This window comes from Drosophila grimshawi, unplaced genomic scaffold (assembly GCF_018153295.1).
Source record: "Drosophila grimshawi isolate 15287-2541.00 unplaced genomic scaffold, ASM1815329v1 contig_80, whole genome shotgun sequence".
Lineage (NCBI taxonomy): Eukaryota > Metazoa > Arthropoda > Insecta > Diptera > Drosophilidae > Drosophila > Drosophila grimshawi.
In genome coordinates, this window is record NW_025063639.1 from 705,611 (window position 1) to 720,725 (window position 15,115).

Below are 15,115 nucleotides of genomic sequence, written 5' to 3' on the forward strand. Positions count from 1 at the left end.
TTTATTTTGTAGTGTTGTGTAATGTATTTTGTATTGTTTGTGTTTGTGTAAACAGTGTTTGTTATTGACACAAAAAGAGTTAGTATTTGAAAATGTAAAAGAGATTAAAAATTAAATATATATTTACAGGATTTTTCTCAAAAAATATTTCGATTAAATTAATTACAAATGAAGACATTTAAAATTGATTAGTTACTATTATTTATATATAACAAAGTATACATAAAAATATATAGAATACATAGAATATACACAGTTATAGTCCAGAACAAGAAAAAGTCCGATAGATAAACCATAAAAGAGTAGAATTTATAAATCCAGAAATATTATTAAATTTAAGACTAAATATTTTCTATAGCAGGTGGATATAGAAGAGAAAGAGACAGACAGAGAGAGAGAGAGAGAGAGATAGTGGTGAATTTCAATCAAAAATTATAGTATTGGTTAACAGAACTCGTTGCGAACCTCATCAGTTGGAACATGTTTGACAGGCGTCAACTTCACACCAAAAATATTTTTCGATTTGCTCAACTCTGACAAATTGTTGTTCTGTTTTTGCTTAGCCGTCTTTAGTTTGGGTATCTGGTACAAAGATACTCCTAGCTAAATATTGGACATAAATAAAAAAAATATACAAACTTTAATCTTCAAACTAAGCGCTTCAAATACAACTGAACGTTTAATGAAAATCTGATTTTGAATAAAATGTTTGCAGCTGCATAACAAAAAGCTGCATGCTATGAAATCAATAGAGTGTGGAGTGTCTGCTGGTAATAGCTTTAGGTAATTCGACTAAGCAGACAATACTACTAGAAAGGATGAGTACATGTTCGCACCCATGCTCATAAAAGGCAGAGTTTTTCATTTACCCGCGATGTTGTCGCAGCGAAGTCAAGCGAAATAAGAATTGCGTTCGCTGCTCGACACGCTGAGCCCTGCAACATTTTCGACGCGTCGCCGTCTGTGCACAATTGCGCCCAGAGACTCCAGAGCCACCTGATCCATTTTTTTTTTTGTCGATTTGACGCCTCTATGTATTGTCTGCTTAGTGGTAATACGTATAACAGCTGCTTGTACTTTAACATAAGCAACTAACTCAGTTTGTATGATAGGTTTAACAGTGTGCTGCTGTAGAACATGTTCGTCAGCGATTTGATTGTTCGCACAGCCTTTTCTCTGATATTTATTTATCAATTTTAGGTCTGCAATGCATGCATTGGGAATATAGTTATCAGATCTGTTGCATAACAGTTGCATGGTGGCGTTTAAAATTAGAGGAGTATTTTGCAGTTTACTGATAACAGTTAACTAAAAATTTGCAGGGGTTTTTGTTTAAATAACTAACCGTTGCTTGTTTGACTTGCTCCACCTTTTGTTGACTTTGCGTACTAAACGCAACTTGTTGCTGTTTGAACTGGAGCTTTTGTTGCTGCTTAGCTTGTGCTGTTACTAAAAGGGTTGATTTCTGTTGCAGCTGCTGCTGCTGCTCACTTTGTGCTGTTACAAATAGAGTTGACTGCTGTTGTTGCTGTTGACTGACAACTTGTTGGCTATCGAACTGGACTTGAACTTGTTGTTTTACGATTTGTTGTTGCTGCTCAACTTGTGCTGTTACTAAAAGGGTTGATTTCTGTTGAAGCTGCTGCTTCTGCTCACTTTGTGCTGTTACAAATAGAGTTGACTGCTGTTGTTGCTGTTGACTGACAACTTGTTGGCTATCGAATTGGACTTGAACTTGTTGTTGTACGACTTGCTGTTGTACGATTTGTTGTTGTACGACTTCTTCTTTTTGTTGTACAAGTGGTTGTTGCTCTTTTTGTTTTTGTTCAATTACCTTGCTTTTCTTTTCGGCCTCCTCCTCCTTCTCCTCCTCCTTGTCATCCTTCTTCTTGCCCTTCTTTTCGACGGTCACCTTGCAGCTGGACTCATCCTTGCCCGCCTCGTTGCTAACGATAACCTTATAGTTTGAGGTATGCTCCGATTTGGCGCTGCTGAATGTCAGTCGGGCTGTGGTTCCATCAAACGTTGTTGTCACATCCTTTGTCTCCTTAATGACGGTGCTGCCCTTAAACCATTCGATTTTGCATTTGCGATCCGCCTGTTTTAAGCTGATTAACAGCTCGAACGTCTTCGATTCGATCACCTTCTGATCGACTAGTTTGCGAGCTATTTCTGGTTTGGTGGGTTTGCGCTCCTCCTCGGGTATATCCACCAAATTCACCACTTGCGACACGGCCTCGCCCTTCTCGTTGCTCGCTATCAGCTTATAGGCGCCCTTGTCGTTGTCCTCCACCTCATTGATCTCCAGCTTGACGGCGAACTCGCCCTCCTTCGTCTTCTCTACGACGTAAACGAGCCGTTTGCTCTCCTTTACCACATTCATCTCCTTGTACCAGGTGCACTTCGGCTCGAACTTGGAGGCAACTGTGCACTCGATAACAACCGTCCGCTTCTTGATGATCTTTATGATCTTCGGCTTGTCCTTGATCACGGGTACAACTGTGTGGCAGGGGTAAGTTAATTTGTAATTCATGTAAAATAATACTAATATAACAAAATATTTATAATATACTTCTTTTAATTATTAATGTATATATTATAATATCATAAATATGTATAAAGATAATTTTCTTAATTAATTATCATATTAAATAATTAGTTACATAAATAATAATTGAATTAATATATATAATATGAAATAAAATAATAATATTTATTATATATATATATATATATATATGTATATATATAAATTCATTCAATTATTATTTATGTGATTAGTTGTTGAGTATGATAATTAATTAAGAAAACTATCAGTATATATTACATTTTTGGTTTATTCTCTACTTACTCTCAATGTTTAGTGTGAGATTTGCGTTGAGTTCCCCCAGTGTATTCTTGATGTTGCACTTGTAGAGACCAGAGTCCTCCAGCTGTGGATCAATCAGTTCTAGCTTGATATAGTATTGATCTCCGCGCTGCTCCATCGACATCTTCAGCTTGCTGGTGTCCTTGATCACCTCCCCGTTGCGGTACCAGACCACGTCCGGCTTGGGATCGGCCTTCACCTTGCACTCCATGATGACTAGTTTGCCATTGTTTTCCGATATGATCCTTGGCTTCTCAATGAATGTGGGTCCTTCGCCTTCCGGTTCCGGTTCCGCCTCGATATTCAGATTGAGATTCGCATTCGATTCGCCGTATTCGTTCTTCACATTGCATCTGTAGGTGCCGCCATCCGTTGCGCCGGGATCCTATGAATCGAAATCATTAAATAAATCATTAATAAATGAAATAAATCAAACAAATAAAATAAATAAAATTCATGAAACAAATGAATTAAATTAATAAATGAAATGAGTAACTAAAATAAATATATGAATTAAGTGAAATGCCTCAAAAATAAATTATTTTAAATATATCTTTATACGGATTAATAAATGCAGATTCAACAACTTATTTAGTTAATTTAAATTTAATTTAAAATAGGGGTTTTAATTTAATTAACATTAAATAAATAACTTTAATATAAATAGCCGCATTTGTTAATTATTACATAGAATTACAAATAGAATTTAAATATTATAAAAATTTCTAATTTTTAAATATTTTTGTAGTATTAAATTTAATTTTAAATATAATTTAATTCAATCTGTTACTATTTGTCGACTAACTTTAGTTGACATTAAATAAATAAACAAATAAATAAATAACTTGAATATATATGTCAGTCTATGCAACATTCGTTAATTATTATTATTATTATATTAGCTATTTACATTTATTTATAATTATTTATATACCTTAATTTCCAGCGTCAGCTCGTAGGTGTCTTCGGCGATGACAATACTATTGATCTTGATTTTCTTGCTCTTCTCGACGAGATCTTGGCCCCGGTACCAGGTAACCGTCGGTTCCGGTTTCGCCTTGCACTTGCACTTCATCGTTATCAGAGTACCCGTCTCGTTCGGTATTATTCTCGGCTTCTCGATGAAAGAGGGCGCGAATCCATTTGCATCGTTGGCACCTGATTTTAATTAAACACACAATTCTAATTAATCGATAATCGATCATCGATAATATACAATCGATATTTATATCGATTTTAATTACAATCTGGCAAGCACTAATTGGACTTTGAGAATTTGCAATATAAGTAAGCATACATACACTGCTAAAATTTGTGTGCTGTAAACTGGAAATAATCAAAATTTATAGGAATTGCACTCAGGGAAAAGAGAACGCGCTTATTATTATATTTCTTTTCAAATTTACAACAATAAGTTAAAAAATATCTATAATTTCACTGTTATTTTTTACAATAGAATTTTTTTAAGTTCACATATTTATTTAATTAATTATTTCTTTGGTCATTGGAATTATACAAATTCATAGAAGTAGTTTTAATATTAATTATAAATTTCTCAATAATAGTACATATTTCTGTACAAATATTTTTATATTTAACAAAATAACTAATATTTAATTTATTCTTTATTTACATTTGAGAAAGTACTAAAATGAGAATTTTTATGTATTTTATTTATTGCTAAAAACCCGAAAGACTGGAAAGATTCTAGGGGTCTTTCATTCTCTAATCGAGTGCAGATCCCATGCGATTTTATTTTCTATATTAAGTAAGTACCTGAACAGAGGAATCATTAAGTAAAAATTTCACATGCATGCTAGAAAAATGGTGCAAAAGAACTGATTGATTGTGATTCAATGCGTGCGTGAGTGTGCGTGAAGTGTCGTAAGTGTTAAATTAAGTTTACATGCTACAGGTATACATATATTTGCTGTATATATATAAATTTTTTTATTCATAGTTTTGTTTTAAATTAAAGTAGAGAAAGAGAGAGCCAGAGTCAGAGTCAGAGTTAAGGGCATTCCATTCGATGGGACATTGTGGGTATTACTAGTTGCAGTATTTGTTTTTGGTTTTTGTAAATAGGAAATACCACTACCTTGGAAATTGAGCGCGATATTCGCATTGCTTTCCCCAAACATATTGATGGCATTGCACCGATAATTGCCGCCATCTTCCTTTGTGGGATTCAGTATCTCGAGAGTCAGAATGTAGCTATCTTTTGTGATCGCCTTGCGGGTCATTTTCGTGCGTTGGCTATCATCGATCTGCTTATCTGAGCAATACCAGGTTATGTCCGGCACCGGATGTGCTTCCAGTATGCATTCCATTATCAATATATCCTCCTCCTGGCGGATCGTCGGTTTCTTGGGGAAACGCGGAGACTTACCATCCGGTATTCTGCATAAATTTTATTAATTATAAGATGTATATTTGTCTTTCATGTGTGTGTGTGTGTGTGTTATGTACAGTTGCCGCAAAAATAATAGCTTCACTCTGATATTTTTTCTTACAAGGTACTAGTTTTATTTTTTTAATGTTGATAGTTAATAATATAATAATTAATTTCTTTTTTTTTTAATTCTTTTTCGTAAATATATATATTTTTAATTATTTGAGTAATGAACTTCTTCAGCTATTTATTTATTTCTAATTTCAAAAAATGCGCCTATTGTTTTATTAATATTTATTTTAATTAAATTGAAATTAGTCGAAAAATTGAGAATAAAATGAGGATTTATATATTTTAGCACTTTTTTCCGATAATATAATGTATTAATTTTCATTTTAATTAAATTTAAATATGTTGAAATTTTGCTGAATAAAATGGTGTTAATTTTATGTATCTCAATTTCATAACTATTAAGTTTCGTCAAATTGCTGCGCTTATAGAATTTAATTTTTTTATTTTAAGTAAATAAATAAATTAAATCATGTTTTTTTTCTCTTTTTAGGGGTACTCTGTCACTTCAAAATATGTATGCATAACTTGTTTATTTATTTATTTATGTATTTTTCGCAACTATGTCTGTGTGTGTGTGTGTGTGTGTGTGTGTGTGTGTGTGTTGAGGGGCTTACTTTTTCGAGCCGCTTTCGAAATTTAAATTAATCGTTGCCACGCCCGAGCCGTGTTTATTCTTGGCGAGAGCCTTGTACTCGCCCTGATCAGTGGAGACGACATTGCTTATCTCTAAACGGGCCATATGATATAGTTTCTGATCCAGTGTGAGGGACATTTGATACCGTTTGCCCTCACTCAAAACAGTCTCGCCATGTGACCTTTTTTTATTGGTGGAGTTATTTCGAGAAGTAATATTTAGGCGATTAATCGATATGTATCGGTGGTTATATTAGAGGCTTATTGCTTGGATTTCGTACCATGTAACCGTCGGAGTGGGATCTCCAACGCATCTACATTCAAATGTTACATTTCCGCCATCCTCACTCTGCCGTATGACGGGTCGTTCCGTAAACGTTGGCTTTATTCCATCAGTGCTCTCCGGTACGGGAGCCTCGTCGCCTATGAATTTTAACAACCAATTATCCAAAGTGATATACGAGAGTGCTTATATACATATCGTAGATCGATATTAATACAAATTAAAATATTATACACGAAATATGGGTTATCGATATATCAATATATCGATTTGTTGCCCTTTTGACAATTATCAGGTCAGATTATAAATGAATTTAATTAACAATTACACAAAATATATACAAATATATCTATTGCACATATCTTTGTGTGGTATTTATATACCAATATATCAATTAGTTGCCTTTTTGACAATTATTAATTAGTTTAACTGACACATACTACAATTCAAATACATCAAGTATACATCGAGTAATCGTGCATTATTCATATTTTATATATTCCAATAAAAAATTATTCAAATATTAATAAATATTTTGATTTTCTTACAGTTTCCAATTTAATTCTTATTTCTTACAAAACATTCCTATTTTCGCCTATCGATTAATTTGTATATGCATATATAAATATATATATACATATATAAATATATATATACATATATAAATATATGTATAAATATATATCTATATGGGTGTGCGTGTGTGTATGTATTTATGCATTTATGCTTGTTAAACGATCAAAATGTATGTGTTTACTTTCCGTTAGTTGTAGCCTTTCATATAAGTAATGATTTTTAACACAATAACATTTAAATCCAAGTTGAGTGGAGAGAGAAGAAGAAGAAGCTTTATTCATGATGCGTAAAAAATAAGCAATTAATTAAATTTATTATCAATTAATAGCATTGCAGGAAATCAAACCGAGCAAAATTTCCTTCCCGCTTTGATTTCCTGCCTGAGAACAGTGCTGTAAAGTGTGAGCACTTCCTAAATATCTTATTTTAAATTGGACTTAAAAATATTATATATAATATATATATAGTAGGACTTACTGTCAAAGTTCAGGCTGATCGTTGCATTACTTTCGCCCAGTTCGTTTTTTGCATTCACTTTGTATTTGCCAGCATCCTCAACTGTGACATTTAGTATTTCCAGTGTTGCAAAATACGAGTGGACATCCTTATCAATTGTCAGCTGCAAAAATAAAGTGAAATTTCAAATTAAATTTAAATTACAAATTAATAATAAATAATTCAATCACAATTTAAAATGTAAAATTTAAAAAAACGCATATAAATTTAACTGTTAAAGTTAAATTTAAACTAGAATATAAATATATAATAGATTATTATTATTACTTTAACTCTTTTCAATATTTTTTTCGTTTAAATTTAGTTACTCATTTATACTTGTATTCTAATTTATTATTATTTTATTATACAATAGTTTTATTCCATGTTTTTCTTTACATTTGACTTATTCTTTTTCTTTCAAATGTTTTTTGAACAATTTAATTGAAAAATAAATAGCAAAAGTAGTATTTAAATTATATTAAATATATATATATATATATATATATATATATATATATATATATATATATATATATGGGGTATATGTCGCACCTTATGTCTGGGTGATTCCTGAACGGGCGTGCCATTGTGGAACCATGTAATATTAGGTACGGGATCTGCATTAACCCTGCACTCAAAAAGAAGCCGTTTTCCATCTTCCTCTTGTCGAATGGCAGGTTTTTTCGCGAATGTCGGCGCGAAACCGTCGATTTGTCTGCAATAATTCAATAGGCATTATTATATATATCATAACCATATATATATCGATAACTCTAGTTGTAATTTATTGATTGATTTAGTACAAAAAAGGGATCTTTTAAGCATACAAAATTTGTTATACAAACATATTTAATATTATCAGTAGTAATAATTACTACTACTACTATTAATTAATAATATTTAATATTATTAGTAGTAGTACCCTTTAATTAGTCAAGTTTACAAACATTAAGTATGGGGGGGAGGCTCGAGGAATTTCGCTCGACTCACCTTGAGTCTTCAAATAGTGAAAGCTTGCCCACTTGTTAGAAAAAAGAAGCATTTTAATTATAAAACTGGGATGCGCAATTCAAGCACTAAATATTTAATAAAATTATAATAATAGTAATTGCGCTAATAGTAATAATAATAGTTGCTTATGGCTATGCTGCTCTCATAGTGACGCCATTTGTTAAAGTAAGCGTGTGCAAAACAGATTCTCAATTCATGTATCTTACTTTTCTTTGGGTTCATCAGCAGCTGAGCGCATAAATATATAAAAGAAAATATATATATTGAATATATAAATTGTAAATTTGACTTGAGTTTATTTAAATAAAAAAATTGTAAATTTAAAAGATAACCAAATATAATTGATCAAATTAAATATTAAATATAGTATAAATCTAAATTGAAAATTAAAAAAAATTATAAATTTTGAAGATGTAAAATAAAATACAAAATATATTGTATATCAGTTGAGTATACTTAAATATATATAACATAAATATAATAAATTATAAATTATAAATAAAAATAAATAACAAAATATAAATAAATAAAACAAAATCTTATATATGATCTCAGAAGAGTTAAATTAAGGACATCAATTGAAAATTTAAGAAATAATAAAATATATTGTAAACTTAAAAAAAAATATTTATATATATTAAGATGTTAAATAAAATACTAAATATGTTATACGAGTATATCCGTTAAATATTCTTATATATATAAATCATATATATAATAGATAATAGAAATTATAAATAAAAAAATTATAGAATATAAATAAATAACATATATAAATTATAAATATAAAAAATAATATACATATATATATTATATATATAATGTACATAATATACATATACTATATATATATATATATATATATATATATCAGATAAATACTTATATATTATGTATACTTACGTGTGAAATTTAAATTAATCGATGCGGAAACTTCGCCCGATTTGTTCTTAGCCTTGACTTTGTAGAGGCCAGCATCGGTTTCGAGTACATCGTCGAGCTCTAATACTACGGTAAACTTATTGTCACCGATCGGTTGGATTTTAAATTTGGTACGGGCATCCTCTGTTAGTTTGTTATCGCTGCGATACCATTCGATATCCGGTTTGGGCGACGAAAGCAGCTGGCACTCAAATATCAATCGATTGCCATCGTCCTCCTGATGCAATTGTGGCTTCTTCACAAAGCTGGGAGCGAAATCTTCAGCCACCCCCATGCTGAGGGATCTCGTTGTCTGCTTTCGTTTTCAACGGCTCAGGCTCTTAAGCTCTAACGCACAAAAAAATAGTAATAACAGAAATCGGAAATGGAAATGGAATATTTTTAATATATCTCCCTTAACTATAGATTTAGTTATGATAGTAAATTACATCAATGTATAATTATTATTCAGATATCCGCTTAATATTTTCAAAATCCAGTTTAATTCCTAAATTCTGATTAAATTTATCTAATATTCCAGTGTTTTTTTAAGAACATTATTTTCTAAATTCATATTCAATATTTTTGGACCATAGCTTGGTTCTTTCTTATGCGACCTTGATGAAATTTGTGCCATTGATTAAAAATAAGTCAAGGTAAAATATATATTAATTAGAAACAACTGTCTTTAAAATTGCAACCAAAAGCACACATAAAAGAAGGATAACAGAGACAATAGCAGAAAACTGTAAGCTCTGCAATGCTCTATTAAGGTTTACAGCCGAAGCAATTGCAGAACAATTGCCGCTATGGGCAGCTGTTATACTTCTCATATTGATTGCTTCCGCCTGTTAAATACCCTGTTAATAAACCTTTTTCAATGGATTCAACCAATAAAAATCTGCTGCATTAACAGCATTTAATTTTGAATGCTCGCATTATATTATATACATAACATACACTTGTATGCTAATAGTTCAATGTGTGTAATGTGTAAGCTCTGCAATGCTCTATTAAGGTTTACAGCCGAAGCAATTGCAGAACAATTGCCGCTATGGGCAGCTGTTATACTTCTCATATTGATTGCTTCCGCCTGTTAAATACCCTGTTAATAAACCTTTTTCAATGGATTCAACCAATAAAAATCTGCTGCATTAACAGCATTTAATTTTGAATGCTCGCATTATATTATATACATAACATACACTTGTATGCTAATAGTTCAAATAGAATATGCAGCTGCTGGTAGCTGGCTACAGCCTAGATAATATATTTATATATATATATATATATATATATATACATATACATACATATAAATACATACATTGCGCACGACTCATCGATATTTTGGAAGATGGAAATTTGATCGCATTGCTCTCTGTTTCCTCCGCTCTAATTTTTTTAATGGAACAAAAAAAAACACAAAAAAAGCAACAAAAATTCCCCAACCGAAAACGAAAATTTTAAATATGTAGCTCTCGTCTATTTTTAGTTTTTCGTAGTCACGGTTTTTTTTCTTATATATATACATATATATATATATCAAAGAAAAAAAGATATGCATGCGAGGTATGTATCTATGTATATATATAGATATATATATATATATTTATGTATGTATTTATGTATGTGTGTATGTATAGTTTTTGTTTGTTTGACACTTAACTTGGATATGTATGTAATCACATCATTAATGTACATATATATACACATATATATATATTTATATACATCCATACTTCTATATACATCTGTACATCTGGCATATGTTACTCATAGGAAATATATTATTGCAGAGCACTCTCAATTCTAATGTGGAATTCATCTTTATATATATATATTATATACATATATATATATATATATATGTGTGTGTGTGGAGAAGTGTAAGAAATATCCGGGCAGATACACATATTCATTTTTAGTTTCCACATTGGCAAGAAATGGTATATTAATAATCAATACTTCTCGATTTTCGTTGATCATTTTTTCATGGTCAGACATTTTTAGTTATGTATATGTAAGTTTATATAAATATATATATATATATATATATATATATATATATATTAATGTGTATGTGTATTGAGTTTTTGTCATCACTATATTAATTGAAATGAGACATTTCTATTTTTATGCCCGACAACCGTTACACAATTCCACGAATAGACGCAGCTGCATACATACACATACACACACTCACACACACACACACACACACACACACATATATATATATATATATGTATATGTCTGTATATATAGGCGTTTATATTTAGACATACATTCGGTATGTAAATATGTATTTATTTATAGATTTGTATTGGATTTTTTGATTTTTTTGATTTTTGGTTGTTAAATTGCATATTTCACATTTTTGTAAGAATTTGATGTAGTATTTTTTTTTATAATTAATTGATTAATTATCGTTTCAATTTTATTCATTTTTAATATGTATGTATATTTTTAATTATTTTTAATTATAAACAATATTGACATGCTCACTTCAAGTGCACTTTCACTTTACATAAACACGGATTTTATATATATATATGTGTATATATATCTATAGATATATATATCTATAATATATAATATAGTTGGTACGTACAACTAGACTACAGATCACACACTGACTGCAAAGCACACAGCAAGAAATGTTCCTTCTGTGGAAACGAAGTGAACTCCACGGGTGTTAATCTATTACTGTTTCTATTTCAAAACTGATCTCGTTCAGTTTGAATATAAGCATACAACATCGGACATCGGGGCGATCCGACAATCGGACAATCAGACAATTGGGACATGCATCGGGCATTAGCATTTTTGCCGCTTTCGTCACTTCTCTCTCTCTCTATCGATTCTCTTTTAAATTCTCTCTCTCTCTCTCTCTCTCTCTCTCTCTCTCTCGATTTGATTTGTGGAATTTATTGTGCACGGTTCTTAAAAGAAAAAAAATAGAAAAATAAACAAAGGTATTGAAAACTAAAGGTATTGATAATTAAAGCGCACAACAAACTCAAGTAAACAAATGTAAACGGAATGTTTGCAAACTATTTGAAATTCATTTGTGCATGCTATTATTATTATTATAATTTTTTTTTTATTGATCTTTTAAATCTATTTATTTAATTTATTTATAATTTATATAATTTGGCTTATTTTTCCCTTTAAAATTTTATTAGTATTTGTATTGGGGAAGTTGCACCGCGACCTGTTGGATCTATTGTGCTCCTTCTGAGCCCCCTTCTATAGCTCTTCCATCAGTCCCAGATCCCGTGCGAATGCTAGGATCGTTGTTAGGTTGAGGTCTTCTATCAGCCGTCTCGTTACCCATCGCAGGGCAGGTTTAGCTTTGAACGAGCCTCCTGGACTATCTTAGATGTTATTTTAGTTATTGAATTTAATGCTGCTTAACTATCGGATAGGATGGATATATCTGTATTCCGATAGTTCCGTTTTAGGTTGAAGTCCGCACATCTTCCTGTCGCACATACCTCAGCTTGAAATATGCTGGTGAGCGTTCCCAGGGATTCATGGTAGAATACCCGAGGACCCACCACTCCAAGGCCGGTACCCTGATTGGTGAGTGATCCGTCGGTGTACCACTTTATGGTGTGCGGTTTCATAGGATGGACCTCTTCCAGAGTTGCCCAATCCTTTTTACTGCTCATATGAACAGTGAAATTACGCTCGAAGATATATTCGGCTTTCATTTCGTCCCTGGGTTACAATAGAAGGGGCAGTTAATTTGAGAGGAGCTGGACATCTTTATTGCTTAGGATGTAATTGCCCCCAACTCCTTCAGCTGACATCCTTAAGAGCGTCGCTTTCTGCTTGAACCTTATGGTATGGTGGAGTGGTGTGAGCTCCATTAAGGCTTCAAAGGCCATTGTTGGGCAGGTGCGCATTGCACCTGTCATACAAACACAGGCGATTCTTTGCAACTTTTGCAGTTGCTTCTTTACGGTGATCAACCGCGCCCTGTCACCCCATGCTATCACCCCATAGGTTAGCATGGGTCTTACTACCATTAGGTACAGCCATCTTACGATCGTTGGTGATCTACCCCATGATTTGCCGGCTATGCTGCGGCATATGTAAACATGCGACATGTGATAGACATTTGTCTAAAATTATAGACTATTTTTGTCTAAAAATTATAGACTATTTTTGGTTTATTTTAGATTAGGGCGCGTGTAAACAAAGCAGCAGAAATAAATAAAATAATTTAAAACAATTGGAAATTAGGAACAAAAAAATAATTAAAAATAATAACATTTAATATATAATAATATAATAGTAATATTAAATTATTTATTGTAATTACTAATTGTGCTTAACTACAAAGAATTACATATTTTCTAGAATGAAACCAGAAAATTTTACGTTTTTTAGATATTTGCTAAATTTACAAAAAGAAATTAATAATTAATTGAATAATTACAATGAATGTCTTTCAATTAAATATACGAAACGAAATTAATAAATAATTTAAAATTATAATGAATAATAAATTAAATATACGAAACGAAATTAATAATAGTGTTTAAATGTTTGTCAGAATAAAAATAATTAGAAAATAACAAACCCAATTTAAGAATTGCAAAATGGTTTTGACTGATTGATCATATAAAACACTATTGTAATATCTAGTAAATATATCTACATATATAGATACATGCATAGAAAAATACATAAATAAAACAATGTATGTGTATGCTTGGTTGTTATAAATATGAAAGTGTTTTCTCGAACACAAAAGCCGTTTATTTATAGTTCTTATTCATTATTTACGACATTTTTGCACGAAAATGTTCTATTAATAACCAACAACTTGTATGTATGTATATGTATACATATATAATATACCTATTATATACATATGTAGAGCATAATAACGTGACTAATGACTGGCAATCATCACAAACAGGGCTAACAAGTAGTTGCCAATTCTTTTTCTCTTTTAGCAGAAATGGCAAAATGAACTCAGATCCTTCCCTGATAAATAAATAATGTTGAGTAGGTTTAAATTCAAATAAATAAAACAAAATTGAATATATAAATATATTCATTATAATTTTATAATAATTAAAATTTAATACATTTTAATAGACCCCAATTTATAAAGCCTCTTTGACTTTCTTTCCATGTTATTTGGATCACTCATTTTTTATTTAATGTTATTTTATTTGTAGGTTTTCATTTCATTTTAATATCACATTTGAATTGATTTATTTTATAGTTAAATTTATATCATATACTTACCAAATATACTTTTTTTCTAGTTTTTGTAAATGTTTTACTATTTTCTGAAGAAATACATTTCTAAACAAAAATATTTTCTTCAATGCAGAAAAAACTGAAATGAAATCTGCACTTATTTATAACTTTTCAAGTGTATGGGGTGTGAGGTACTCAAAAACACACACACACAGGGGTAATAAAGGCAAGTATGCAGCTCATATTTATGCGAGTGATTTAACCAACAGAGTGACCCTCTGCCCCCTCTCTCTCTTCTCGCCTGGCAACCAACCACTTTGCAATATTTTTAATAAGCGAATTGGGATTCGGCGAGAGTTAAGGATTATTATACAATAGTCCTTGAGCACAATTGTGTGCAACTTCATTAAAATGTTTGCCTAACTTAACTTTATCAAGGACCCTTCTGTCGCTGTGAGTAAATTGAATTTTTGAGCAATAATTGAAAGCTTATAATCCTGCTTGATTTTCCTTGGCTGTTGTCTGAAATTAGATTCTATAAATATTTGTTTGACTGCTGGGCAATTTTGAATAAATGACAGATGGCTTTTGGAAATTTAGCTGTAGAAACTTAACAATCTTTAATAAAATAAAA

At 30.9% G+C, this 15,115-nt stretch overlaps 1 protein-coding gene across 15 annotated transcripts in view; it reads right to left on the reverse strand.

The window, feature by feature from the left end:
• LOC6570295 (twitchin) overlaps window positions 1-11,970 on the reverse strand; it is a 60,516-nt gene extending 48,546 nt beyond the window's left edge. For 13 of the 15 annotated variants that reach the window (XM_043215868.1, XM_043215867.1, XM_043215861.1 and 10 more), the window contains exons 1-11: window positions 11,870-11,949; window positions 9,238-9,603; window positions 8,541-8,562; window positions 7,876-8,038; window positions 7,303-7,444; window positions 6,248-6,389; window positions 5,948-6,148; window positions 4,968-5,269; window positions 3,804-4,027; window positions 2,852-3,254; window positions 1,835-2,499 (exon numbers count right to left, since the gene is read on the reverse strand). In XM_043215868.1, the coding sequence (XP_043071803.1) occupies window positions 1,835-2,499; window positions 2,852-3,254; window positions 3,804-4,027; window positions 4,968-5,269; window positions 5,948-6,148; window positions 6,248-6,389; window positions 7,303-7,444; window positions 7,876-8,038; window positions 8,541-8,562; window positions 9,238-9,550 (2,577 nt within the window). In that variant the 5' untranslated portion in view covers window positions 9,551-9,603; window positions 11,870-11,949. Of the gene's footprint in view, window positions 1-1,834; window positions 2,500-2,851; window positions 3,255-3,803; window positions 4,028-4,967; window positions 5,270-5,947; window positions 6,149-6,247; window positions 6,390-7,302; window positions 7,445-7,875; window positions 8,039-8,540; window positions 8,563-9,237; window positions 9,604-11,869 lie in introns of all 15 variants that reach the window. The other 2 variants (XM_043215855.1, XM_043215866.1) reach the window with 2 other exon arrangements.
• Between the last annotated feature and the right edge of the window lie 3,145 nt (window positions 11,971-15,115).